The 26,832-nt window shown below is 45.7% G+C and overlaps 1 protein-coding gene across 4 annotated transcripts in view; it reads right to left on the bottom strand.

Moving 5' to 3' along the window:
• Positions 1–25,147, bottom strand: part of DPYSL2 (dihydropyrimidinase like 2) — a 92,272-nt gene extending 67,125 nt beyond the window's left edge. The window contains exons 1-2 of one of the 4 annotated variants that reach the window (XM_075911075.2): positions 24,786–25,147; positions 1,065–1,153 (exon numbers count right to left, since the gene is read on the bottom strand). In XM_075911075.2, coding sequence (XP_075767190.1) covers positions 1,065–1,153; positions 24,786–25,127 — 431 coding nt within the window. In that variant the 5' untranslated portion in view covers positions 25,128–25,147. Of the gene's footprint in view, positions 1–1,064; positions 1,154–4,896; positions 5,222–24,785 lie in introns of those variants that run through there. The other 3 variants (XM_075911071.2, XM_075911072.2, XM_075911073.2) reach the window with 3 other exon arrangements.
• Between the last annotated feature and the right edge of the window lie 1,685 nt (positions 25,148–26,832).

Below are 26,832 nucleotides of genomic sequence, written 5' to 3'. Positions count from 1 at the left end.
CTACCTATACAACATAGAGCAATAGCAAAACGCAGCCTCATTACACTGAGGGCCGGCTTCACAGCAGTATATCTCATTTTTTTATTATTATTTTCTGCCGGCTCAAATCCCACTGGAGTCAGTGTGAGTCTTAAAACTGACTTCAAAGAAAGCTGAACTCAGCCCTTAACTACCAATACAATTATTCATTCTGGGATGTAACAGCCATTTAGATTTCCATGTTGTTTTGGGAAGGATTGCAAGAATTGCTGCATGTCTCCTCTCTACTTTGTTTCACACTAAAACATATGTACAGCAACCACAAAAACAAACCTGCACATATGCTGTTACCAAGCTCCTGATGAGACCCAAAAGCCCCTCAGTCTGGTTTTGCCAAGATTTATTTTCAAACACTGAACTGCGGATGGCACATCACAATTAATGAGGGGTCTTTCATTTGCTCCTCCAACGTCTAGCACTGATTAAGAAAGCAGATGTGCTGATTATACAGCCAGAACAGGAAAAGTTCCTGGTTTGTAACTTTTGCCCAGTCTATTTTTCCCTATGAGTTTTATTCCAAAGAAACGTGTAATACATTTAGTATGCCAGTACTGCATGCACAAGGACTAAAGACAAAGGTGAGCCTGAAAGAGGCCTAATCTAATGCCCCTTGAAGTCAATGAAATCTTTATAAATAGGACAATTTGAATGAGCTTTGGATTGGGCTTCAAGTCAGTTTGCTATACTCTGGATTTAGAATTCCCTAGCACCCAATGCAGAAAGATACTTAAGCATGTGACCAGCATAAATAAAGCATATGGGGAGTTCCAGTGAACTCAAATCATGCAAGTATTTGTTACAGAACGTTAATGAATATGTTAAATAGAATATATAGTACTTTTTAATTGTATTTAAGCACCGTGTTTTTAGACTCTCTCCAACTGAGCATCTCACAGTGCATTATACATTCATTTCTTTCTGAATTCTAATATAGTTCTCGATACTGAGTTGTTCTTGCAGTTCTGCAGTGCATTTACATTACAATTGCTATTTTCAATCACACCATTGTATCAGGCTGCACTCACTTTATCAACCCATCTTCCATGTAAATATCTGCGTAGAAAGACTGGTCATCGTTAACTATTTTACCACCCTTGATCAAAAGACGATCGCTCTGAAACACAAAAAAGTAACAATACATAATTAGTCTGTAAGAAAACTGACAGTTTGCAGCATAAGTTCAGAGATAAAAGAAGAAAGGGAAACAAGCTTTGAATTATTCAAAGGGCATGTCAAAAAACAAGTCAATTACAGTACTTTCAACTGTAAAGATAAAATATCATTTCAACTGCAAATTCTTTCATCACTCTAATGATCCAAGAGCAAGCTATATCCATTATTAAAAAGAAGTTTGGTTTTGAGACTTGTTTGTTTGACTACACCAACAACCAATTAAAACAAAATCATTCACCCACCTACCACCAAAGCACTAAACGCCATTTCCCAAAAAGCATACAGTGGTTTTTAACCAAGTCTCTTATTTTTAACCTTGTAGGCATAACTTCCTAAATCCACCCACACTCAAGTCACTATTTGGCTAATTGAGTCACACTTGTAGTCGGAGAAATTGACCAAAAGTCTGTTGCTATTGGATACACAACACAAACAAACCCATTTAGTCCAAGTCTAGCAAGGTTTCAGTTCAGTGTATCTTTTACTATGCTTCTACACAGCTATTTCATAATCCAATGAAAACAAACACATCTTAGCAAATTAACTTAAAGATAAGGATTTAAGAAGCCATATTATTAAAGCTCCCTCAAATTAGATTCTGTTTCTATCAAACAGCAAAGATAATTCCAGTGAGGTAGCTTTCAAGCCATTCCTTCTAGATATTTGCTTAGGTTCCATATATCTTTTGCAGCTATGTTAAGTGAAAAACAAAATGCATCGCTTTGCTGGTCATCTGAAGAAGTGGCTGTGCCCATGAAAGCTCATGATACCATCTACATGTTTTGTTAGTCTTTAAAGTGCTACCAGGCTATTTGTTGTTTTTTAAGTTTATCCTGTACAGACTAACTCGGCTACCCCCTGAAGCTTTTGTAGTAATTGTACACTATCAAAACACGTACTTTAAAGATCTTTAGATGAAATGGGAAGTGAAACATTAGCACTGTATTTATCCTCTTTCCTCAAAACATTAAGTGCACCTATATTTAATACTTAATTCACAGTGCATATGTATAATAATTCTAAATTTAAACCTTACCTCTCAGAAATGTATTTGCATGTATTCTGAAAATAAACTGCTTATACTTTTCCCATTTCTTTTAAACAGAATCAGTATTTCATAACCCCAGGCCTATTGTACTACTGTCCACAGAGGAAATCCAGGGCTGGTTTAAAAGAGGAAAAAGTGCATGATCTTAACATGTGGACCATAAAATTAGAATACATGCTTTCTGCTGTATTTATTATTATTATTAGGGGGCAGTCAGGGAGACAATCAGAATTGAAGCTGCACTGTGCTAAGAAAAATGCAGGAGCATAACTATAGCAGTATCTGCCCCAAAGAGACTACAAACAAATGCTAGATAATGGACAGGATTCTTGGGTGTTTATAAACTATCATTGCTCAGTAGAGCTACAATTGCACTGGTTGAGAAAACTGGCCCAAAGTGCTGACGATTCATATTGACAGTTATTGTGAAATCATTGTACAAAAATCATAGTTTTTTAGTCTCCAGTCCTCTCTCTTATCTAAGACAAAAGTAAATAGCGAATTTTGCTTCAGTACAGGTGGCAAAATAAATCTGGATTATACATGTAGGTTCTGCAATGACAAAAAGGGCTAATGAAGTGATACATGAAAGTGGTAGGTTTTGTACTCTACAGCAAGTTGTCTTACGCTTTCATCATTCCTAGAAACACTGCATTAATTCCATCCAGTGCAGCCTTCTTATGTCATTAAAGGCTGGTCCTATTGAAATCTGTAGGAGTTTTGCCACAGATGATCATGAGAGAAGAAAAGTCCTAAATCCACTGTCACTAGGGAAATATACAAATAATGACAAAAATGAGCCACACATATTGTAATGACGTTCTGTAACTTACTGCTAGTAAATACTTCCCCCTCTAAGACTGATCCAAAGCCCACTGAAATCAATGGGAGTCTTTCCATTCACTGCAATGAGCTGTGGATGAAACCACATATACAATTTATATTTGTGGAAAGGACTGGTACACACCTGTTTATATTTACCTTGCTGATTCAGGTCAAAGTCTTCTACCCATTGAGCCAGATTCTGATCTCTTTACGCAGACTGATCCCAATGGAGTCCCTCTGTGTTTATACCAGAATAAAGCAAATCAGAATCTGGCTCATCTCCTATTCTTTGTCTTTTATTGTCTGTTACATTCACCCCAGCCCAATTAACTGCAGTGTTCATTCATAAGCAAAAAACACCAGTTCACTTGAGATTCCCTGCATCATCCATCAATAATGTCTAACTTCCTCTAAATCTACATTAGTCTCCTAAAAATCTTAATAAACTGGACTCTTAGTGAGAGACCACTAATTTTGTCTACAATTTAAAGGTTTGGTCTTATCATAGTCCAACCATTGACATACACTGGCCTGTGTAAATCCTATTTATACACAGCTATCCAATTCAACAGCTCATTTCCAAATGTCATATTTAATATCATCCATCCCACACACACACACAGCAGAGCTTTCACATTTCCATCTCTCAGGCTCAGGAACAAGATTTATAATGGGTGTGTCCTTGCGCCAAAGAGAGAAAAGCTTTTTCACTGATCCCAATAATGCAAACTTGTATGTCAAAAAATAAATATGTAGCATGTGTAACAGCCTCCCGTATGCCGCAGAAAGTTAGTATCTCTGAACGTGTGGTAACTGTACTATGATCAGTTCCCATAATAATGGTTTTATGTAATCACGTCTTTTCTTTTCCCTTCATTAGGAGTGGATTGAATTCTGTGTTGCAGGAATATTCCTGGAGAAGAGAAATTTCTCATTTCTACCCCTAATCTTAAAGGGGGGTGGGGAGCATCTCACGCACCCAAAAATCACCCCCCCCCCCCTTTTTAAGCATTGTTTTCGCTGCACTGGGAAGAAGGATGGAAGATGAAAAGAACAAGCCCCATCTGCTCATCTCATCGGAGCAGCGCCATTACCTCCTGGAGGAACAACACAAACACTGTCCCCAGCGCCTCACAATCACAGCCCTCTTTGTATGAGCAGAGGGAGAAAAAGCTGCTCCAATCACACCAGGCAAAAAAAAAAAAAAAACACTCAGAACCCAGCCAAATCCGTCCCCCCCAAAAAACCCCACAAGTAGTGGAGAAGCCCAGCCCTGCGGATATTTCTATGGCTGACCCATAGTTTAAACTCAGATGGTATCCTCAGTTGGATTTATTTTAAAATCTCCTTCTTGCCTCCAACCCCTCCCTTCTCCCATCCATCCATCCCTCCCTGCCCTGCTGTCACCCTGCAGCTGCAAGGACTCCCCCGCCGGCCGCCCTTCGGATTCCACGGGGAGTGGGTTGCAAGCCGGGCGTGGGTTGCAAGCCCACTTCCCACCCCGCTATTCCCCTAGGCAGCGCTTATGAAACCAGGCAGCCACCCGGGCGTGTTGCAGCGGCCATGCATTTGCCGGGCTCCATGCTCGCAGCATCCCTGAGCGGAGGAAACAAGCCCAGATCCGGTGGGACGGATGGGCCCCCACTCTTAGCCCCCCCCCTTCTTTTTGCAGCCCAGGCAGCTTTTGCACGCGCGCTGGGTCGTCTTCTCTCTGCAAAACCCCTGCAATCCCCCCCCCCCCCCAGCACACAAAGGGCTTAATCCCCCCCCTCCCCCGCTCCCCCCCGCCCCCTGCACGGAGCTCAACTCACCGTGATCCGCGGGATGTTTTTCTTCCCCTGGTAAGACATGTCTCCCGGGCAGCGACCCCCGAAATAAAAGCGGGGGCAGGCGAGCTAGTTATTGGGGGGGGGGGTTTGTTCTTCTTGCAAAGGGTTTAATTTCCACTCGCACCCAGCTGGCGGGCGATGCAAAGGCGGCGGGGCGGGGAGGGAAGGTGCAATCGGCGGGGCTCGCCCGGCTCTTTGCAAACCGCAGGACCCGGGACAGGATCGCAGCCCCCGCGCGCCAGCCCAGCCCCGACGGAGAGCGGAAAAAAAAACCCTCGTAGCACGAAAAGCCGGAGCACAAGGAGGCAGCGGGGGCGCATGCGCCCTGGGCCACTCCCTTTTCCTCTCCCGAACGGAGCCTGCCTTGCGCGGGCTGGGATTGGCTGGCAGCCGCCTGGCTATGCAAATGAGCCGCGGGCGCCGTGCAATGGGAGGGGAAGATGCAAAGTGGCGCAATGAAGGCGCCCCCCTCCCCCCCCTCCAACAGCCTCCAGGGTGGGCTGGAGTTGGCTGCGCTGTAGCTGCCTAAGGATGCTGCCTGGAACCCCCAGTGCCCTGGGGGGGGGTTGCATGGCCCCTCCCTGGCTGCTGCTGCGCCAGCCAGCACCTTGCAGGATTTCCCTCCTGCTCCCTCCCCCCCCCCATGCCCCAGCCTGCAGCTGTCAGTAAAGGGGCAACGCAATGCAACTCCCCCTGCACCCCCCCCACGCATGCCCGGAGCCGGGGGGGGGGGGTTGCATGGCCCCTCCCTGGCTGCTGCTGCTGCGCCAGCCAGCACCTTGCAGGATTTCCCTCCTGCTCCCTCTCCCCCCCCCCCCATGCCCCAGCCTACAGCTGTCAGTAAAGGGGCAACGCAAAGCAACTCCCCCTGCACCCCCCCCCCGCATGCCCGGAGCCGTCCCCGCCCTTTTTCACCAGCCAGAGCGGCGCGAGGATGGGTCCCCCCCCTCACCGTGCTGGCGTGGCTGGAAGATGCTGCTGCGGAAGCTTGCACGCTGGGCGGCTGGGGGGGTGGTAACAGGCTAGCAAGAGAACCGGGAGGGGGCATTTTTAAAAGGAAAAAAAGCATCTGGGAAAGGAAGGAAGAGCATAACCCCGGGCTGAGCCTTGCCCTTCGGAAGAGGGAGCTGGCTGCTGCTCCCTGGGGCAGCTCCCCCTGCCCCTCTGAAATTCAGATCAGTGTTTTGAAAGGGGGGGGCTCCTGTTTTATTCCCCCCACGCACCGCCCGGCCAGTCAGTCGCCTCGGAGACGTGCTCCTGGAGAGCAGGGGCAGCAGGAAACGGCCCACGCGCCATCCGTCTGTCCCATGCCCCCTTCCTTGCCGTTACGGAGATGGGGCAGTTTGAGCAACAGGGCTGAGGCAGGACTATTGGCCCTAGGTCCTGAGCTTAGGGACCCCCTTAAAAAAAATCTGTAACGGGGGGTGAAATGGGAGTAGGTCGGGCTTCAAAATTCTTGATAGGCCTGCAAAGCAATACAGGGTTCAGGTTGGGCAGGCCTTCACATTTCCATTGGGAAAACTGCTATTTTCCATTGCCTTTTTTCCACCCTTCCCCACAAATACACAAGTAGCTAATTCTGCTACTTGTACATCTATATTCTGCATCTCTGGCTCCATGGAAAGCTTGGAGAAGCAGAGCCATTGGTTCATCCAGATCACGTTCATTATTGCAGCATGGCCACCCCCAAGTGTTCAAATACTGCCAACAGGCCTCAAAAATCATGAGCTTTTTTAAAACAATAACGCCACTTTAGCCAGAAACTGAAACAAAGCAGTCTCTCTTGGGTCATGTTTTCAAGTTTTTCTTTTTGCCCGAGAGCTAGAAACTTACTTTAACATAAATGGAAGTAGAGATTCTGGCATCAGATTCCAAGAGCTGGGATGTTAATGAAAACACTAACTTGAACAAGTGCTGGTGACACTTATGCACAGTGCATTCAGCTCTGCACAAGACACACAGAAAACATAGGATCTCTAACTGTCTTACAATCTCAAGCCATTGGAATCACTTGTCTGATTGGATATCTGTCCAATCAGGTATCCTGACAGCAATGGGACAGCTCCTTGAAAGTGTGATTCAAGAAACCTTTTCATGGACAGAGGACACAAATCCACTGCTTGCAGATCTTGATGGGCCAGGTAACAACTAACAAAGGATGCTATTTAGCCTGCTGAGTGATGAGTGAATTATACTTGTTAAATACAGTACAAACTGTAAAACCCTGCAAGTCAGAAACTGCAAGTCTTGTAACACTTCTTTTTTTCCTGTTCTAATTAACTTGGTTTCTGTTATTACTCTCCAACTCATCATCTGATGAGTGGGTTTTGCCCAAGAAAGCTCACTGTACTAGGTATACAGGCGGCCCCCGACTTGTGATGTGATTGCTTCCTGGGGAAGCGTTGCAAGTCAGGGGCGTCGTAACGTGAACCTGCATTTACGATAGGTACCGTGCACCATCATAAATGTGGGCCGAGGACGTAAATCGGGGGGGTTCGGTCCCTTCCGCACTTACAAAAATGGTCGTAAGTGTGGGGGTGGGAGTCGGGGTCACAACTCGGGCTGTCGTAACACATGGGTTTCCTATATTTGTGTTAAGTCTCTGAGCCCTGGTCTATACTAGGACGTTATTTCAAAATAAGTCCCCTACGGTCAAATTTATAAGTGGAGCATCCACACTTCCAAGCCAATTATTTCAAAATACCTGGCTGCTTAATTCGAAATCTGTACTCCTGCTTTTCATCAGAAGTAACACTAATTCTAAAATAATTATTTAGAAATAACGGTAATGTGGATACTCCGGTGCCACTATTTCGAAATAACTACTCCAGAGCAATTTGAACTCATTACTCCCCAGCGCTTCCTGGGGCTCCAAGTCCGAGACAGTGCATCCACATTAACAGAGCCAGCCTCAGACTAATTTCGAGGCTTCCCCAATAGTGTGGACATGCTAGTTCGAATTTGTTAAATCAGGAGTTAAGTTGAATTTACTAATTTAGAAATAGTTTCCTTGTGTAGACATGGCCTAAGGTGCCACAGAACTACTCATTGTTTTTAAAGTTACAGACTAACACAGCTTTCCCTCTGAGTCTTTTTTAACTCATGCAAGTAATCCACGTGGGACAGCAGGGGTGTCATTTGAGATAAATTCCAGGGTGGGGACAGTGCAAAGTTATGCTAGCCAACAGAACATTATATGTGATTATATTATATCCAGTGAAGTTTGGGAAGAAGGTGCCAAAATAGAAGACACAATGGGAGTATATAGACCTACGAAATGTCCAGCATGAAAAAACAAGGTTGCGGGGAGTGCAACTGCCCGCTAAAAAGTGACACCCCTGATTTAGAGGCTAATTCCAGTAGCAGGAGGTTGCAGGAATCAGGCCCTTTGGATCCTTCTAGACAAAACATACAAAGCATCAACAAGAGAGATAAAAAACTGTTTTGGTGCAGGACTGCAGTACATCTTTTTAAAGGGAACATTTGTTCAAAGAGATGAACATCAGGACTTCTCATGTACATTAAAGGAGGTGGCAGGGAGGGAGAAAGAGATAGCAGTTTGGAGTATACTAGGGACATCAGGAACCCTTAAACTGGTTAATGCTCCAATCCGCTAATACCTGATCAGTAACAAATGATAAAGCAGCAGCTTATCACAGTAACCACATGATTAATGTGTTACTGGCTGTTTAACATTCTGTTAACAATTTGAATAGAAAACACTAAATGTATTAACTTGCCCCTCCTGGTCTCTTGCACTGGGGGAAGTTTTGACATTTCAGCACATTTTTACTGGAGACCTGGAAATAAAATGCTGGCATCAGCAAACCATGAAGCCAGGAAGCTGTAAGGAAGCAGAAGCATGTTATTAGCTGGAAAGTCACATACACAGTAGATCGTACTATGTACCTATCAGTAGCCTTGTTGTATTATTTATTAAATGCCAGCCAGATACAGGACATCATGTATATAAAGTTTAAATCAGACCATTGCCAAAATTCAGGAGCTTTTGGATTCAGGGTTACCGTTTTTTAAGTCTTACATAGATTATTAGTAGCATAGCAATGCCTACAGGTTCCATCTGAGATGAGGACCCTGTTGTTCTAAATCAGTGGTTCCCAAATTTTTCAGCATCACACCCCCTTTTTGATTTTTGAGAAACCCTCATGTCCCTCCCCCCCCCCAAAAATAGCAAAACTTGTTGAGCAAAAAAAAAAAAAAAACAACAACCCAAACTTACCAGGGAAGCAAAACCTGATGGAGGGGATGGAGGGGGCTGGGTCACCTCACACCGTTCCCCCCTTCCCCCCCCCCCCGGGAATTTCTTCACACACACACCCCAGTTTGGGAACCCATGTTCTAAGTGAGCTACCCCAAAGAGCTTATAAAGGCAAACTGTGGGAGAAGAAATGGAACCCCAGAGGGGAATTGACTTACCATCATACAGAAGGTCAGTGACACAGCCAAAATAAGAACTGAATCTAGTACAGGGTTTCTCAAACTTCACTGCACCACAACCCTATTTTGACAAAATTATTTCCTGACCCTGGGAAGGGGGACTGAAATCTGCCACTGGGGAGGTGGGAGGGGGAAGGGAGCGGAGAAGATTGAGGCCTTCAGCCCTAGGCATCAGGGCTATAACCAGAGACCCACTGCCCAGAGTTTCAATTTCTGCCCGATGTGGTGCGGCTTGGACTTTTGATTTAGTACCAGGCCCCAGAAAGTCCAAGCCAGCCCTGACAATCCTATTAAAATGAGGTCACAACCCATTTTGGGGTCCTGACCCACAGTTTGGCACTAGACCAGCAGTTCTCATACCTACTAGACCACACTACCACTGTAAGGCCTGGTCTGCACTAGTAGGCAATGTTGAATTAAGGTACACAATTCCAGATACGTGAATAGTGTAGCTGGAGTCGTACCTTAATTCAAGTTATCATGGCGTTTCCACTGCAGGGAATCGTTGGGAGAAACTTCCCTTACTCTTTCATCAACTCCACTGGAGTGGAGCGAGGAGTTCAACCAGTGGTCGATTTTGCAGGTCTTTACTAGACCCACTAAATCAACCCTCGGGAGATCAATCCCTGCAGCGCCGTGCTCCAGGTAAGTGTAGACAAGGCCTAACAAAGACACCCATAGTGCTACAACAGATATGAAGATGCTCAGGGATTCTTTTCCATCACCAAATTATAAGATGCTTCATCACACAGGACAGCACTGATGAAGACTTAAGATTTCTGGATAATAGGCTGATCCTGAAGTCAAGGTCTGAACAGCACAAAAGGCATCCAGATTCTTGTCCACTCCCAGATCCAGATTTCACAACCCCTCTCTAACCTGTTTGTGTAAAGGACAAACCCTCAGCTGCTGTAACCCTATGTTGCTCCATTACAAAAGTGGAGGGTCTAGCGCCCAAGAGTTTTCTTTCTGGGAAGTTAAAAGACTTCAGAAGATAAATTATTTTTAAAAACAATTATTAAACATCCTTGAAACAGTAACTTAGAAAAGAAAACATAGCTTATAAACTGACAGCCCGTATCTTTCTTCACACTGACCATCTTAAAAACGATGCATCCTTGTTCTTAGTGAAACACGTTCATTAAAAACCTGTATTCTCTGAGAGCCGTTTTGCATCGGAGGTTATTTTGTTTACAGGTCTTCATTTTGCCTGAATCCACAAGCTTTACATTAAGATAAATAAATCCCAATGCAAAATTAACTGCAGTTGTGAGTTTCTAGGTTACAATTAATGGAACGGATTAATTTGTGACATCCTAGTGGTTTGTAGCACAACAATGCTATTACCAAAATCTGACCATGCACTGTGGAAAGGGTCATCATCTCGCTCGAAGATTCTGACAGCAGAGGAATTCACTTTTATGCTCCCGAGATAACACCGTAAATTCTTTGCCATATCCTTCTCGCCAAATGATAAGCAGAGGGGACCTGCCAGTCAGCCCAAACCCTAAATGCCCCCTTCCTGATGGCAGACAAAGAAGTGGGATTCTTAAGGTCACTGATATTACCAAGTCATGGAAATTGCTGGGTCAGACATAATGGAAGAACGTTAGACCTATCTCTGCCAGTGTCCCCCTATGCATCCCTCCTCAAGGGTGGAATTGCCCAATGCACAGAGCCTAGGCACCAATTAAATCCCAAATTAAAAAGTAAATGGTCTGGTTGTGCACCATGATAGGAGGAAGGGTTCTTCCCCAAGATTTGAGAGTAGCTGCTCTGCAATTCCATGGGGGCTATAGCCCAATAGTTATAATAGCCTCTGCAGGGCCGGATGCAAGCCCTTTGCTCCCCACCCCACACCCGGGGGGATAAGGTAGTTGTGCCTCGCATGTTCCCAAGTCTTTCCACCCACCACATGCCACACTAGGGATGTAAGTGACTAGTCGACTACCTGATATGACTAGTCGCTTCCCCTCCCTCCCCCTCGCTGACACTATCAGAGTGAGGCAGCAAGGGTGGGGGGGAGCAGAAGCCAGTGCTGGGGGGAGCCGGCTTAAAAGCCAGTTTTCCCCTGCACCATCTGGGGGGTTGGGGAGGCAGAGGCATAGCAGGGGATGAGGTGCGAGCCGGGAATCGGCTGATTCCCATCTCACGCCCAGTCCCAGATGCTGTGATTCTGCTTTTTAAACGTATTAAGAGTTGCCAGGCTTTAAATACATTTAAAACAAGAGGCGCAGCTGGGGGGGGGGAGGACCAGGAACAAGCCGGGAATCAGCTGTCCCCCCACCTTGCTGCACCTCTGCCTGACGGCTCTTAATACATTTAAAAAGCAGAGCCGCAGTGGGGTTAGCTCCCAGGGTCAAGAGCTAGCCCTTCTGCGGCTCTGCAGTTTCCTCCCTTATTGAGTAATGGATGGACTATCCATGGACTACTCGACTGGCTGATTGCACACAATTTAACATCCCTTTGCCACACAAAGACTCACACCATGCTTGCAAGTCCCTGGACAGCCTCTACAAATCCTGCCCACTCTTTGCTCAGCATGGTCACAGTGGTTTGTTGGCCAATGGCTCCACCATGGCTGTCATCAGATTTTGCCTCTACTGGGCTCAAAATGGCAGATCCTTTGCACTAGAGCGTGTTTCGTGTTCAAGGAACACTGCCCAGTAGACAGGCCAAACCTAACATGGCATTGGAGGTACCCACAATTCTTCACAACTCCTTCCAGTTTATGGCACAGGTTCATAGGTCTTGGAGTTCCAGTCCTTTTCTCTTCCATCTTCCCTTGCCAAAGTTTCCATCCTATCCTTGGTCTTCCATGGCTTTTCTTGCTATCTTCTTCCTCTCATGGTGTCTTTGCTGGTCATGGATCTCTCATTATCACGTCTTGCCCATCTGAAACATGTGCTCTCCAGCCTATCACTGAAAGTGCTAATTTCATCTTCCTCCTCACTTCTTCCATGTGTACTTTATCTTCTGTCTGTTGGTCTGCCATTGTTCTCAGTGTATTATTTCTACTACCTCAATCTTCTTTCCTTCTATCTCTGTAAACCCCATTTATTGACAATACAGCAGGCATGAACCAACACAGCACAGGCTTCTTCCTTTCAATTATTTACTTAATTGCCAGGACCAAACTATTCCGGTCACCTTTTTCACTGCTGCCCCTGCACACTGGGTCTTCATTTCAGTTTCCCAAAACTCTCTCTGATAGCACGGCATGTTCTTCGCAAGGGCACCAAATCTTCTGGTTCAGCTTCTCTCCTCAAACTTCGCTCAACAGCTCTTCTTCCATATCCCCTACTTACATAACTTCCATTTTCTTTGTGTTTGCCTTCAAATCATGGTCTTCAAACACACATGAACGCTCTGATACGATCTGAGGTCCTATAGATAGAATTTAAATAGGGAATGAGAATCTCTCTCAGTTCCATATCCTCCATTGGTGTAAATTAACACCATTCCATTTGACGTCAATGGAGCTACACTTATTTACACCAGCTTAGGATATGGCTCCATAGGTTTTTTGGACTGTCCTATCAAACGCAGTGGAGAATTACATTCCTGCTATACAATGTATGGAAAGGATCTTTCTTTATTTAAGTCTCTGGGATTTTAGAGTAATTGCAATAGGACTCAGCTGAGTTTCTACCACGTGTGGTTGATTTTATCCCTATTAAATTCTTTAAAACCTTTCCCTAATGACATTGTGTGATGGCATGTGAACAGAAATGTATAATTTTGAAGTGCAAGGAAAAGAGGGATCAGGCTGGATTGAAACCTTCTCTGGTAATACTGGAAATGCCAGCAAAACAGCATCAGTACGCGAGAACCAGCTTAGAAACAGACACAACAAGCTATCTATCTTTTTCCTTAGGAAGACAGACACATGCTAATAAAGCTGCCTCCATTAGCTGCTCCTGCAATCACTGATATCAATGGGAGGGTTTTTTTTATTGCCTTCAGGAGGAGTAGGATTGGCCCAACAAAGTTTTCATTTATTCATAACTAGCAGATTTACCCATCATTGCTCGGGTCCTTAACTCAATTAATTTTTTTTTCATTTAAATCATTGCTCTGGGGTGGGGCTGGGGAGGAAGGGTTCAATTTGCAGGCTGCCCCGGGGACAGAGGACAACCACAGCCCTCTCTCACTGCAGGAACTTGGGACCAGCTGAGAAACACCTCTCCATGGCTGCTGCAGCTCCAGCGGGCACAGCCAGGGAAGGGGTGTAAGACAGACACACAGACAAACTCTCTGAAATATACAGTAGATCGTTGTCCCTTTCTCCACCGCTGCCCCCTGCTGGCCCAATGGGGTTATAACTGTTCCAGTCGCCATCTCTGGCCTCTTGCTGCCCCCCTGTGGTCATTCTCTAATGTAACTCCTTCCTGCCAGACCCCTAACCTTCCATTTTAGGAGAAACAAATTCATTCTAGGCACATCCCATTGTTCTGGCACAACCAAACGCTGACCTTATTTTAAAGTATGATAAGAGGAAGCTGCCTACCAAAGTTGGTGCTCCTAAACGGAAAGAGCTAGGACGAGTTCTTGAACCAATGGACTCACGGACAGACTCAGACAAACATACATATTTCTAAAATATGTGGTAAGACTAGAAGATTTACCCGGTGTTTTTTGGGCCCTGCAGTGCAGGCGGTTGCAGGTGGGGGGAATTCAGGAATCAGTGGGGCTTGGAGATATACGGGGAGGGGAGGCGATCAGGGCAGGGATCTGGTGGCGAAGGAGTCAGGGTTGGGAGGTGTGGGCAAGGCTCAAGGGAGTGGGTGGTGCTCTCCAGGGTCAGAACAGGTCGGTGGGGGCCGGGCTACCTGTCCACCAGCTGCTCCACAGCTCCCTGGAACTGTTAGAGTGGTGGGGGGGGGGGTGTTCAGCGGCTCTCTGGGACTGTCCAGGGAGGGGGAAGTGTACTTGCTTGTTGCTCCCCAGGAGTCATTCTGGAGTATAACAGTCCCCAATGCTTGCTGCCCCCCTGTGGTCATTCTGCAGTATAACTGTCCCTGTTATCACAACCCTCCCTTTCCGTTTGATGGGAAACCATCGAATTCCAGGCACATCCCATTGTCCTGGCACAACCAAACCCTGACCTTGCTTTAATTATGATAAGAGGAAGCTGCATTCCAAATTTGGTGGTCCTCACTCATACCATTTAGGAGGAGTTCTTGAACAAATGGACTTATAGATGGACGGACAGACAGACAGGTACACAAATTCTTCTAAAAATATAGGTGACTGGGGCCCTGCTCATCACTGTACATTCCTGCCCCAGCACAGAGCCCCATTGAGTACAACATGCCACCCACATGCTCTCAAGTACTAAAGGATTAGCAGTTAGTTGGTAAATATCTGTAGGAGCACGTGTCCTTCCCAAAAAGCAATGAAAGAAATTTCCATTTTAATAGCTATAAATTACCTAGGGAAGTTTCTGTGACTAGTGGTTTATTTATGTATTTATTTTGATGGCTAATAAATGTTACAGCATAACTTAAATGCACATGGGGTTACAATCTTATGACTATTTTCAGCCTCTATGGTCAGACTTTCTAATAAATAGTATCTGTGGCTATGAGTGGAAGGTTTATTTTCCATTTGCACAAACAGGTCAATAGAAGCATATCAAAGTCTCTCTGGATTAATTCCCATTTTTGCTCTTAATGTCTCGAGAAACATAGGGATGGTTCACCCAGACCCTTATATAAGGGCTTGTATCAGCAAAGTTCAAACCTACAACCTCCAGATTTAAAGCAGGAGCCTCCAGAAGTTGAACTGAAACACCAACACCAGGAACCAAGTTTCTTATGGCTTTCAATGGGAACAGGGTACCTGCTTCCTTTAAACTCCTTTGAAAGTTCCAGACCCCTGGCTGGAAGCTTTCACAGACATAAATGTTCTTTGGATGAGGCAGAGAGAGGCATGCGTATATAACACAGAGAGAATGGTTTCCATGTCCAGGACAGATCAAAGTTATCCCAAGCATTTTGGACCCACCGCTGTTCTCATCTCAAAACAAGCACCACCCTTTTGCAACTGCTTACTAATACTTTGCATTAATTATTAGGCAAAGGGCAGAAAAGAAGACCGAAAATATCATGCTACTAATCCCTGGTGCAGCCACACCTTGAACATTGTGCCCAGGTAGGATAGCCTCATCTCATAAAAAAAAGAATATAGCGGAACTGGAAATAGGAATAGAGAAGGGCAACAAAGATTATCAAGGGTACAGAAAGCTTAAGACTGGTCAGCTTATAAAATGGACAATTTGGAGGGATAGGATAGAGGTCTATGAATTCAAGAATGGTGTAGAAAAAGCAAATAGAGAAGTATTATGTACCCTGCCACACAATACATAAACGAAGGGTCATTCAGAGGCAGAGGGATTAATACAAACGAAGAAATAGTTTTTCTGACAATGCACAATTAACCTGTGGAACTCAATGTCATGGCTATAACTAGGTTAAAAAAAACCTGGGTAAGTTCGTGGAGGATAGATTCATCAGTGGCTGCTAGTTAAGAGGGTTAGGGATGTAACCAATGTCCCCTCTAATCTTTTCTGTCCACGTGCGGAATACATTTTATGTGCACTGAGGCACATACCAATGTGCACCACCAGTAAAAACAAAACCTAGCTATGGGCACTCTGCTAATCAGCTGGGCAGCATATGACTCTCTCCTGAGCAGCTGCACAAGCACACAGCTTGCAGGGCACAATGGATGTAACCCCATGCTCAGGGCAGCCTTAAACCTCTGACTGCTAGATGCTGAGAGGAGCAGACAGGGTAAAATTGCCCTGTTCTGTACACTCTCCCTGGAGGTCTGGTACTGGCCACCATTGGAGACATGATGCTGGGCTCAATGGACCATTTGTCTGACTCAGGGTATGTCTACACTGCAGAGTTTGTACAGAAAAAAAGGCCATTTTCAAAAAAAAAAAAAAAAAAGTCCACTTATGTCCACACTGCAATCGTGGTCTTTCGGAAAAAAAAAATCAAAAGAACAGAGGGGTTTTTCCAACATTAGTAAACCTCTTTCTACGAGGAAGAAGCCTTTTTCCGAAAGAGCAGTTTTGGAAAAAGGCGTGTGTGGACGGGGAAGAGGGAGTTCTTTTGAAAGAAGAGGAAAGAAGAAAAAGCACAGGTGCCCTGGTGGCCACTTGGTCCATAATAATCGCAGCTTAAATGCAAGAGAGCGTCCATTCAGTGTGGACGCTGTCTTCTGAAAAAGCAGATCATGTTTTTGATGCAATTTTGCAGTGTAGATTCTCTCTTTTGGAAAAGTTTTTTCGGAAGATCTCTTCCAGAAAAGTTTCTTCCGAAAGAAGCCTGCCGTCTAGACATAGCCCCAGTCTAGCAGTGCTTATGGTCTTATACATTGCAGTAGCACCTCAGGGATCACAGCCTCATTCTGCAAGGCGCTATACAAACATCATAAAAGGACACTCCCCAAAGCGCTCACAATCTACTGTCAAGTTGTCAAACTGCTCATCACTGCACCTGAACAGAGGCCTTCCAAAGGGGAAGGCTGTGCCCCTCCAGTTTCAGCTAACAAACAAGCTGGGAAATGTAGCAGATTCATGTCCTGTGTGGATATGAACAGTGGCTTCAACTGCTCTGCTGTATTGGGGGAAATTCTGACTGAGGAAAAATATCGGGGTAGGTCTTAGGGACGTAAGAGGTTAACCAATTAAGCCTTAGTGGGTGAGACTTGCTGGTTCCAGTTGACCAATAGGGACTAGAGCATCTCGGCACCCGCCCAAGATAAGAGCTGCTGCAGCCTTGCAGCACGCACCTGACTGGCCCCTGTCCACAATAGGCCGGGCTCCTCTTGCCTCAAGTTACATGCTGGCTTCCTGGGAGCAGGAACGCTGCCAGCCACGCTCCCAGGGAGCCAGCTGTAGAGCCCACAGCAATGCCTCCCCAGGAGCAAGGCCGGCAGCCACTCCCAGGGGAGCCTCCACTGCTGGCTCTGCCGTATAATACTTAAGCTTTATACTGCAAAGCCCGCAGCGCGTGGAATCGCTGTGATTGTTAGCGGCTCCACCGTTCCATTTTTACAGCCCTAGTAGATCTCGCCATCAACTTATTTGGTATCAGTGCCATGGAATGGGAATCTCCTTTGTGTTTGAATCTTAGCACAAAGATGGTCGATTCTTGGTATATTGGACCCAGATCTCAAAGGTATTTTTGAGCTGGGCCTTAGATCCTTCCACAAGTTTGCTCCCCAGTGAAGCCTCCCTAGTTTAGGAATTCAAATGAGAGAGCAGTTTGTGTAGAACAGGGGAACTGAGGTGCTCTAGTTGGGGTACAGAGCTGGCTGCCAAAATAAGCGGATTGTGCCCGTGAAAGCTCATGATACTCTCTGAAGATGTGACAGGACCACTCTTTTTTAAGGGTTCCCCCCCCCAAAAATTATCTCATCTCCAAAAACCCTACTGGATACAGAATCAAATTTAACATACAGCACACATGACAAATAATAGGAGGAATTAAGACACAGCCTGGTCCATAAGACACTTGGGCCAGACCTGGAAGACTGCCTTGTAGCTGATACGAGTTAATCATTTTAAACTGTGTTCCTGTTATTTGTATGGGGGTTGCTTTCAAAGCACTCGACTGCTTCACTATTGTGCCCCATCAGTACTGTCAATACACAGGAAGGCAAATTCTGCTCCCTGAAGTTGTTTCTTCAGCAGGTGTAAAGCCCCAAAATAGATCAGTGCCAATTTACACCTGCTGAACATCTGGCCCAAACAGTTGAACCTCGTTAGTCCAAATGGTATTTGTTGGCTCCATATCAAAGACCCGGATTCTTTTCTGCGTCTAACAGAATGATGAGTGAATTGGTAAATTCTTGACAAGCCCTTCATAGAAGGCTTTATAATCTACTCTCAGAATGGGTAACATCCCCCTGACATGTAGACTGGTGTGTTAATGACGGATCCAGGAAGCTTGCAGAATTTTGTTTGGCTTTTCAGTAGCCAGACAAATGATTATGATCCTTTGGGAGAATATGCAAGTCATTTCTCTGTGTAATTATTCTGCAAGCAGTGATTATTGAAGCAAGGCTAGAAAAATTATTGGCATCATAACAAATTAAACTTGGAACCGCATTTCCAGCTGTTTGGAACAACCTCTACTGTGCTTTGCACAATGGCTCCATTAGCATTCCAATGTCTACGTTTTTTTGTGCTCTGTACAGTGTCCTGTTAGTCATCGTTTTTTGCAGGGACAGGCAAACATGGTCATAGGAGCTTCAGGATTTTTCAACAACCCCAGTCATTTGGCCAGTTTGCAAGACTATTTCGGGAACCTCTTTTTCCTTGTACGGTAAACTCAGTTTAGCCCCTTGGTGTTGACCAGTTTTAAAATAGAAATGCTTTCCCAGTTTGTGTTTATTAGCCATTGTTATTAATTTGTCTCATAAGGGCCCCACTGAGCTACATGCTATTCAAATATAGTACGAGACAGTTATCTATGCCCCAAGGAAAAGTAATCCTTCTAGATAACTAGACATCTGGAGCATCCACCTTTTCTTCAGTCAACACTCAACATGCCCACAGACTTCAGTGGGAACATGAGGACTGTAAAGATAGAGCCTGAATTTCTGCCTATGCACAGCATAGGGGACAAGCCATAAAGGGCAGAATAAATACCCTTCATCCATAGTTGGATTAGAAGCAAACAACGCTTTATGCCACAAAAATCCATTGATATCATGGGACAAAGAGCAAACACTGATCACCTAAACCTCACAACCTTTCCCCAGCTCTGAAGTAGCGAAATATTATTAGCCCCCTTTAGAAAAGAGGAAACCGAGGCACAAAGCAGTGAAAGCACCGGCTAGATGCAGTTCTTTTTAAAAAAAAAGTCACCCTTTTTCTAAAGATCCCTCCTCGGAGTACTAGTTTTACCACGTAGGAGTACGAGAGCTATCGAAAAAAGGGATGTGGTTTTTTTTTTTTTTTTTTTTTTAAGAAAAAGCAACATCTAGACAGCACTTTCAAAAAACTCTTTTTCGAAAAAGGGCTCAGACGCCATTATTTAAATCCCTGCTTCATTTGCACTTTCAATTTGCCTAATTTACATCCCTCTTTCCACAGAGGGATGTAGTTTAGATATACCCTTAATGCAAGTCACCAGGGCCTGATGAAATGCATCCTAGAATACTCAAGAAGCTGATAGAGGAGGCATCTGAGCCTCTAGCTATCATTTTTGGAAAATCATGGGAGACAGGAGAGATTCCAGAAGACTGGAAAGGGGCAAATATAGTGCCCATTTATAAAAAGGGAAATAAGAACAACCCAGGAAACTACAGACCAGTTAGTTTAACTTCTGTGCCAGGGAAGATAATGGAGCAAGTAATTAAGGAAATCATCTGTAAACACTTGGAAGGTGGCAAGGTGATAGGGAACAGCCAGCATAGATCTGTAAAGAACAAATCATATCAAACCAATCTGATTTCTTTCTTTGATAGGGTAACAAGTCTTGTGGATAAGGAAGAAGCGGTGGACGTGGAATACCTAGACTTTAGTAAGGCTTTTGATATGGTCTCGCATGATATTCTTATCAATAAACTAGGCAAATACAACTTAGATGGGGCTACTATAAGGTGGATGCATAACTGGCTGGATAACCATACTCAGAGAGGAGTTATTAATGGCTCACAATCCTGCTGGAAAGGTATAACAAGTGGGGTTCCGCAGGGGTCTGTTTTGGGACCGGCTCTGTTCAATATCTTCATCAACGATTTAGATATTGGCATAGAAAGTACGTTTATTAAGTTTGCAGATGATACCAAACTAGGACGGGTTGCGACTAATCTGGAGGAGAGGGTCATAATTCAAAATGATCTGGACAAATTGGAGAAATGGTCTGAGGTAAACAGGATGAAGTTTAATAAAGACAAATGCAAAATGCTCCACTTAGGAAGGAACAATCAGTTCCATACATACAGAATGGGAAGCGACTGCCTAGGAAGGAGTACAGCAGAAAGGGATCTAGGGGTTATAGTGGACCACAAGCTGAATATGAGGCAGCAGTGTGATGCTGTTGCAAAAAAAGCAAACATGATTCTGGGATGTATTAACAGGTGTGTTGTGAGCACGACACGAGAAGTCATTCTTCCTCTCTACTCTGCGCTAGTTAGGCCTCAGAGTATTGTGTCCAGTTCTGGGCACCACATTTCAAGAAAGATGTGGAGAAATTGGAGAGGGTCTAGAGAAAAGCAACAAGAATGATTAAAGGACTAGAGAACATGACCTATGAAGGAAGGCTGAAAGAATTGGGTTTGTTTAGTTTAGTATAGAAAAGATTGAGGGGGGACATGATAGCAGTTTTCAAGTATCTAAAAGGGTGTCATAAGGAGGAGGGAGAAAACTTGTTCATCTTAGCCTCTGAGGATAGAACAAGAAGCTTAAACTGCAGCAAGGGAGGTTTAGGTTGGACATTAGGAAAAAGTTCCTAACTGTCAGGGTAGTCAAACACTGGAATAAATTGCCCAGGGAGGTTGTGGAATCTCCATCTGTGGAGATATTTAAGAGTAGGTGAGATAAATGTCTATCAGGGATGGTCTAGACAGTATTTGGTCCTGCCATGAGGGCAGGGGACCGGACTCGATGACCTCTCGAGGTTCCTTCCAGTTCTAATCGTCTATGATTCTATGATTAAACACATTCGATTTTTTTAAAATCTCATTTACTTTTCATTGTTTTTGTTTGATTCTACTCCTTGCACTTCACTTGGGCAGTGAAATTAAATTCATGATGCCACTTTTGAGGCTTTTGAAGTCTTTTCTCAAGCAAATCACTGGGTCTTTTTACCTGAATCAATGTGGCTGTGGCTATGGCAACGGTGCTTTCTGGAGGCCCCTTCCAAGGTTGGTGCCCAATTGTGGTAAGTGCTGTACTAGCACATGCTCAGACACATAGGGTACATCTACACTGCTGGAGGGGTGGGAATGCACCTTGTACAGACCTACCTGTGCTAGCTACACTCTAGCTAAACAATAAAATGAGGACACCATGAGTCCAGGCTTCATTATGGGTTACTCAAACTTACCTGGTACATACTTGTTTGTGCAGCTGTGGTTGGACACTGTGCCATAGAATCCTCCCTGCTATTTTTAATGTGCTAACTCAAGTACAACTATCGTGGGTACACAAATAACTACAAATCCTACTGCTGGCTGCAAAACCCATAGGGTGAGGCATTCCCCACCCAAAATTTAACAACATTTTAACAAAACTTAAAAGTTTAAAGTGCAGCTGCAGCAGTGCTTTCAACTCAGAATATGGCCACAGCATGAGAGCTCTCCCAGCGCGTTATGTACACCTGCAGGAAAGTAGCTTACACTGGTTCACACAGGCACTTTACAGCGCTGTAACTTGTGTTGTAACTTCGGAGGAGGGGCGGGATGTTTTTTCATACCCCTGAGCCAGAAAGTTACAGCGCTGTAAAATGCTAGTGTAGACTTAGCTAAATAGACAAAGAGTGGGAGGGGAAACAGAAAAGTGAAGTTAACTGCCCCAAGGCCATTCAGCAAGTCAGTGGAAGAGCTTGGCACGGAACCCAGAACTCCCAAGGTCTGCCCTGTTGATTGGGCTACACTGCCTCTAAAGACCTAACCGTGAAATGTTGTGTGAAATAGGATGGAAACCCTTTCTGATGTCACTAGTAATCATTTTAAGCCCGGAAGCTGGGGCACCATGGCAATACAACGCTGCTAGGAGAGGTGCCCGTGGAACACCACAGATAGCCAGCGAGACATACTCTTTGATTCCTCATATCTTACTCTGCAGAACTACACATGCCATTTAATGCAAGACAATTAAATTCCTTTTTTATCCTCCAGAAATTTAAGAGTACAGCAAAATATCAAATGTGCTGATCCAAGTTGTCTCATTAATAATGCCTGCTGAGAATAAGATAGGGTCATGCTACACACAGGAAGAAAAGATAACTGTGCTTTCATGTATTTTGGATCAGATCCTTGACTAATGTAACTGGGCTTCGCTCCACTGATTCCAATAGAGCCATTGCCCATTGATACCAGAGTGATATGGCCCTCTGATTTCTAGCCCAGAGAACAAACTGTCAAAAACATATGGGTTTTGAAGAATGTGAGTTGTGGCCATAACAATTCTCAGCTCCAAACAAAAGAAAGCAGCATGTTATGAGATCTTGGCTTTTGTAAGATAATCTACATTTTCCAGTTTCAGGAGCCTATGAATGAATGTATTTTGTTTTATATGCTGCACATTATCATCGATACAGAAATGCAGATAGGCTGTTCTTAGCTAGGTTATGCTCTATTATAAGTGTATTAATAAACCTGTATTGTGTAGCTGACATGTGAAAGTAAATGGCCAAATTCAGACCCAGAGTAATCAAGTGCAAATCATTGAAGCCAAATGGTCTGAATTTAGTCTAGTAGATTCAAGTGCTTTCTTTTCCCTTTATTCTATCAATGCATTGAGCCTGCCCCTCATTTTATGTAAACAGACACACCTCCACTTATTTCAGTGAAGCTACATCAGTTTATATCTGTTGGGGATCTAGACGTTCAATTCAATACTCAGAGGTTGTTACCTGGGAAACCATAAAAGCTACAACATTCCTGCTAATGAGTACCAGGGTCTTAACAGTCATTTACCACAGAAGACTTCATACCACCATTGGGGGAAAATCTAGACTGTTGCCAGCATTATGCACAGCTAATGGGACACCATTCAAAAGTGCTAGTGAATTGTGCCATTATTGTGTGCCTTCTTAAGTAAAGGTCTAAAGAAAATATTTATAAATGTGACTATTAGACTGATAAAATGTGGCACTTTTAAAAAAATACTGTTAATATTCTGTTACAATGCCTGATTTTTCCTCCAAATAAACCCGTATTTACTATTTTCAATTAATACAGTAGATGGATACTTTTCCCCACAAGACAATAATTGCACCTTTCTACTATCTACATCACAGGTCTTCTGTTGTTAGTACCACGAAGCATCATGTGTTAGTTTGTATGAACAATGCCACATAAAATTAAGTCTTGATTTGCACACAAACCTTCTTGAACCCATGCCCTGCAAATATTTATGCAGGTGAGTAATTTTATTCCTGAGATTAATTTAATTTAGTTAACTGGGACTACTTAATTGAACAAGGTATTCTCAGGCAAAAATCAAGATTTAGTTTTCGGCAGTACCAAATAAATATAGGGTATGATTTCTCAGTGCTGAAGGTCAAGCCCCTATAGACAATCTCACCCAGATTTTTTGCCTTGAATATACCATCCATGCCCTGGGTGAATCACCATGTGGGTACCAGCTATTCATATTAATTCTAGACTGAAGTTGTTTCATAAGCATCCTTGGGGGTATGGGCATGGGGGAATACTTGGGTATGGGCACGGGGGAATACTTGGAAGAACTCTTTCCCACTTTGCTACTAGAAGTGTGTCAGATTCCTGGACAACTCTTCATTCCCTTGATTCTTCAAGGCTAGTGTTTGTCAGTGGAACTCACAGAGGGGGACAATCTTTCTTGGCTTAAATCTAAATAAAGCTTGTTTGAGTTGACTGCCTTTAATTTACCTAGGAAAGAAATTACAGGTGATCAGCCAGAGCTATGGTATGACAATTCTTGTTCAGAGGGACTTAATTGTACATGGTTTGGTAGGTTAGCAGACTATGACTATGGGTCAAGACCAGGATTTTCAAAGGAGTCTGAATGAGATTAGCTACTCCCGATGGAATTTGACCCCCTCCCCTTTCCTTTGACAATCCAAGCTAAGATTCCTACAGTTCTAATTTAGGCTCACTCCAGCAAAATGCCCATTTCGGTCAATTTGCTGATTCCTAAAATTCTTCCTTGGCCAAAAGTCCCATTGAATTCTGTCTGAGTCAAAAAAGAAAACTGGGACAGGCCTTCAGGATTGGGCACCAGGGGAGTGTTACCTTCAGGAAATCGGCAGAGATTTGGGTTGTGCCCAGTACTTGCTCTTTTGCTTACAATTGCATTTTATCCTGTTGTGAGCTGCCTTCATCAGATGGGTGGGGCACTGTGCTAGAGTAGTGCTTGAAAATGCCTAAGAAACAAAAAGTCAGCTTCCATCAGCAGACGGAAGGGAGGGGAAGGGAGGGGAAGGCAAGCCCTCTCTTTAATTCCCCCCTCTCCTCCCACTCGTACAGAAGACGACCCTGGTATTGCAAGTCTGGCGAGCAGAGGATGCGACTCACTGCTGCTGCTGTCTCACGTGCAGGCAAGTTTAATGCAAGGCGGAGGCATGTGAAATAGAAGCCTGATTAAAGATCCCCTCCCGACACAGACACACCCCAGCCTAACTCCTGTGCAAGCTGCAGCGCTCCCTCCTGCCCTCCTTCCCCCAGCCAGCCGCACCCACCTGGTCATTAAGGTTCTGTAGCGCCTCTTTGCCCGTGGCCGCCCGGATCTCCACCTTCCTCCCGAATTCAACAGCTGGCTCCCCGCCCTTCCTGGAGTAGGGGGAGTGGGGGTCCGCCCCCAGGTGGGCCACGTCTCTCTGCTGGGCCACCACCTTGCCGGAGCCGCGTCCCACCGACAGGGAATCGAAATCGATGGTCTTGTTCTCCAAGGAGCCTTCCACCGGGCAGAACATGCCGCAGAATTTCTGCCTTGGCTTGGGGCTGCCGGAGCCCAGGTTCTTGAAGAAGGCGGGCACCTCCTCGTCTTCGCCGGGCCGGCCGGCCGGCCGCCTCTCGGCCATGACTCCCCCTGCTAAGGACAAACCCCAGACCGGATCCAAACCCCTGGAGAGACACCAGCTGCAGCTGCGCCCGCGGGCTCTGGCTCTGGCTCGCCTGCCCTCATAGAGGAGAGGCTGGGGCCATGGCCAGCGGGGCTGGGGGCAGCTCCTGCTACGGGCAAGGGAGCCGGCTGCAAGTTCCCAGCATCCAGAGAGGGAGGGAGGTGGGATTCACCCCCCGCCCCTCACTCTGCAGCAGCCGCTGGGGCCTGATCCGGAAGTGATGCGGGCTGGCGAATTGGCAAATGGAGCCGCGCTGCTCGGAGCATCCACCCCCCTCCCGCAGCCTGCGCGCAACGTGCTGCTGCTGCTACAAGTTGTTCCGAGGAGCGGCCCCTTCCCTGCTGGAGGAGGAGGAGGGGGGCGAGTTAGCTGCAAGGGATCTGCTCTCCTCCCCCCGCCCCTCCATCCCTGCCCCTTCCCCTGCAAATGCAGCCTGGCGCGGAGCCTTTTGTTCCACACTCGGCCAAGGCAGCAGCTGGAGGGGGAGCCCGGCAAGGAGGGGGGGACAGTGCGGGGGGGGGGATTGAGGGAGGTGGAAATGCTGAATCATATGGTGGGGGGGGGGGGTCCGGCGGTGACAGGCTCGTGCAGTGTCCCCTGGAGGGGGCGGGAGGCCTGGAGGCCTGGGGAGAGGGGCGTGGAAGAGAAGAAGAATTTTGCCCATTCACCAGGGTCCGAAATGAGCCCCCCCCCCCCTCCAAAAAAATCTCCTGCCGCAGGGGCCGGGGCACTAAGTGGGAGCGGAGATTTGACTGACTGATGCTGGCGGCGCAAGCTAGCGCGCGCGCGCAGGGACCCTGCGCCTACCCGGGCGAGCGCTGCGCTGCGCTGCGCCTGTAGCCGGCTGGAGAGGTGGGTGTGGCAGGCGCACGCCCCAGCGCTCCGCTGCAAAGGACGCGCCCTTCCGGGGCCTCGGCTCCTCGGGCGCTGTCCCTTCAGCACCAGCCCGCGGGACTCGGCAGAGAGGCGGCTGCTGTTGTGAGCGGGAGGATCCGCCACTGGAGCCTGCCAGCTGGGCAGGTCCGCACGTTGCAAAACCCCCGCCCCTGCACCCTTTGGTTACCTACGGTCCCTGCATGAGCTGCGGGGCTACAGACCCCACCTGCCCGCCCTCAAGTCCCTGGCTCCCCATTCCCGCCGGAGAAGGCAACAGATTTATTTTAAACTCTTATTCCATCGTATTTTACAAACCTACATGAGCCCTTCAGAGGTCCCGAGTGAGAAAAACGGGGCCCTGATAATGTCTCAATGATTGATTGCAGCTGAATGCAGGGGGAGTGTGTGAATGTGGGGAAGGGGGTGGGGGCGGATGGCTGTTTCTATCACAAAAATAAGAACACACAATAGGTTTGACACAGCTGTAAGCATCGGATACGGTCATTAATAATGCGGATCTGTAATATTAAGGCTAAGTCCATATTCAATGTGGTTCTGGACCCAACTCAGTTGCTAAGCTATTAATTGCTATGAATTATTCATTAATATGCATCTATGTCTATGCATACATTAAATGTTAATTTAGAGGCTATTGTGCCCAAAAGAGTAGCAGGTACCTTAGCAAGAAACATATTTTTTTTTAAATCAAGATATGGTCACTAATTAGGCAAAGTGCCCACGTAACGTCAAGGTCAGACGTAAGAGAAGATAAAATACATGCATGGTC

The sequence above is a fragment of the Pelodiscus sinensis genome, chromosome 28 (assembly GCF_052426305.1).
Source record: "Pelodiscus sinensis isolate ZL-2025 chromosome 28, ASM5242630v1, whole genome shotgun sequence".
Lineage (NCBI taxonomy): Eukaryota > Metazoa > Chordata > Testudines > Trionychidae > Pelodiscus > Pelodiscus sinensis.
Note: the sequence above shows the minus strand (reverse complement) of the source record. Positions and strands in the feature narration are given on the sequence as shown.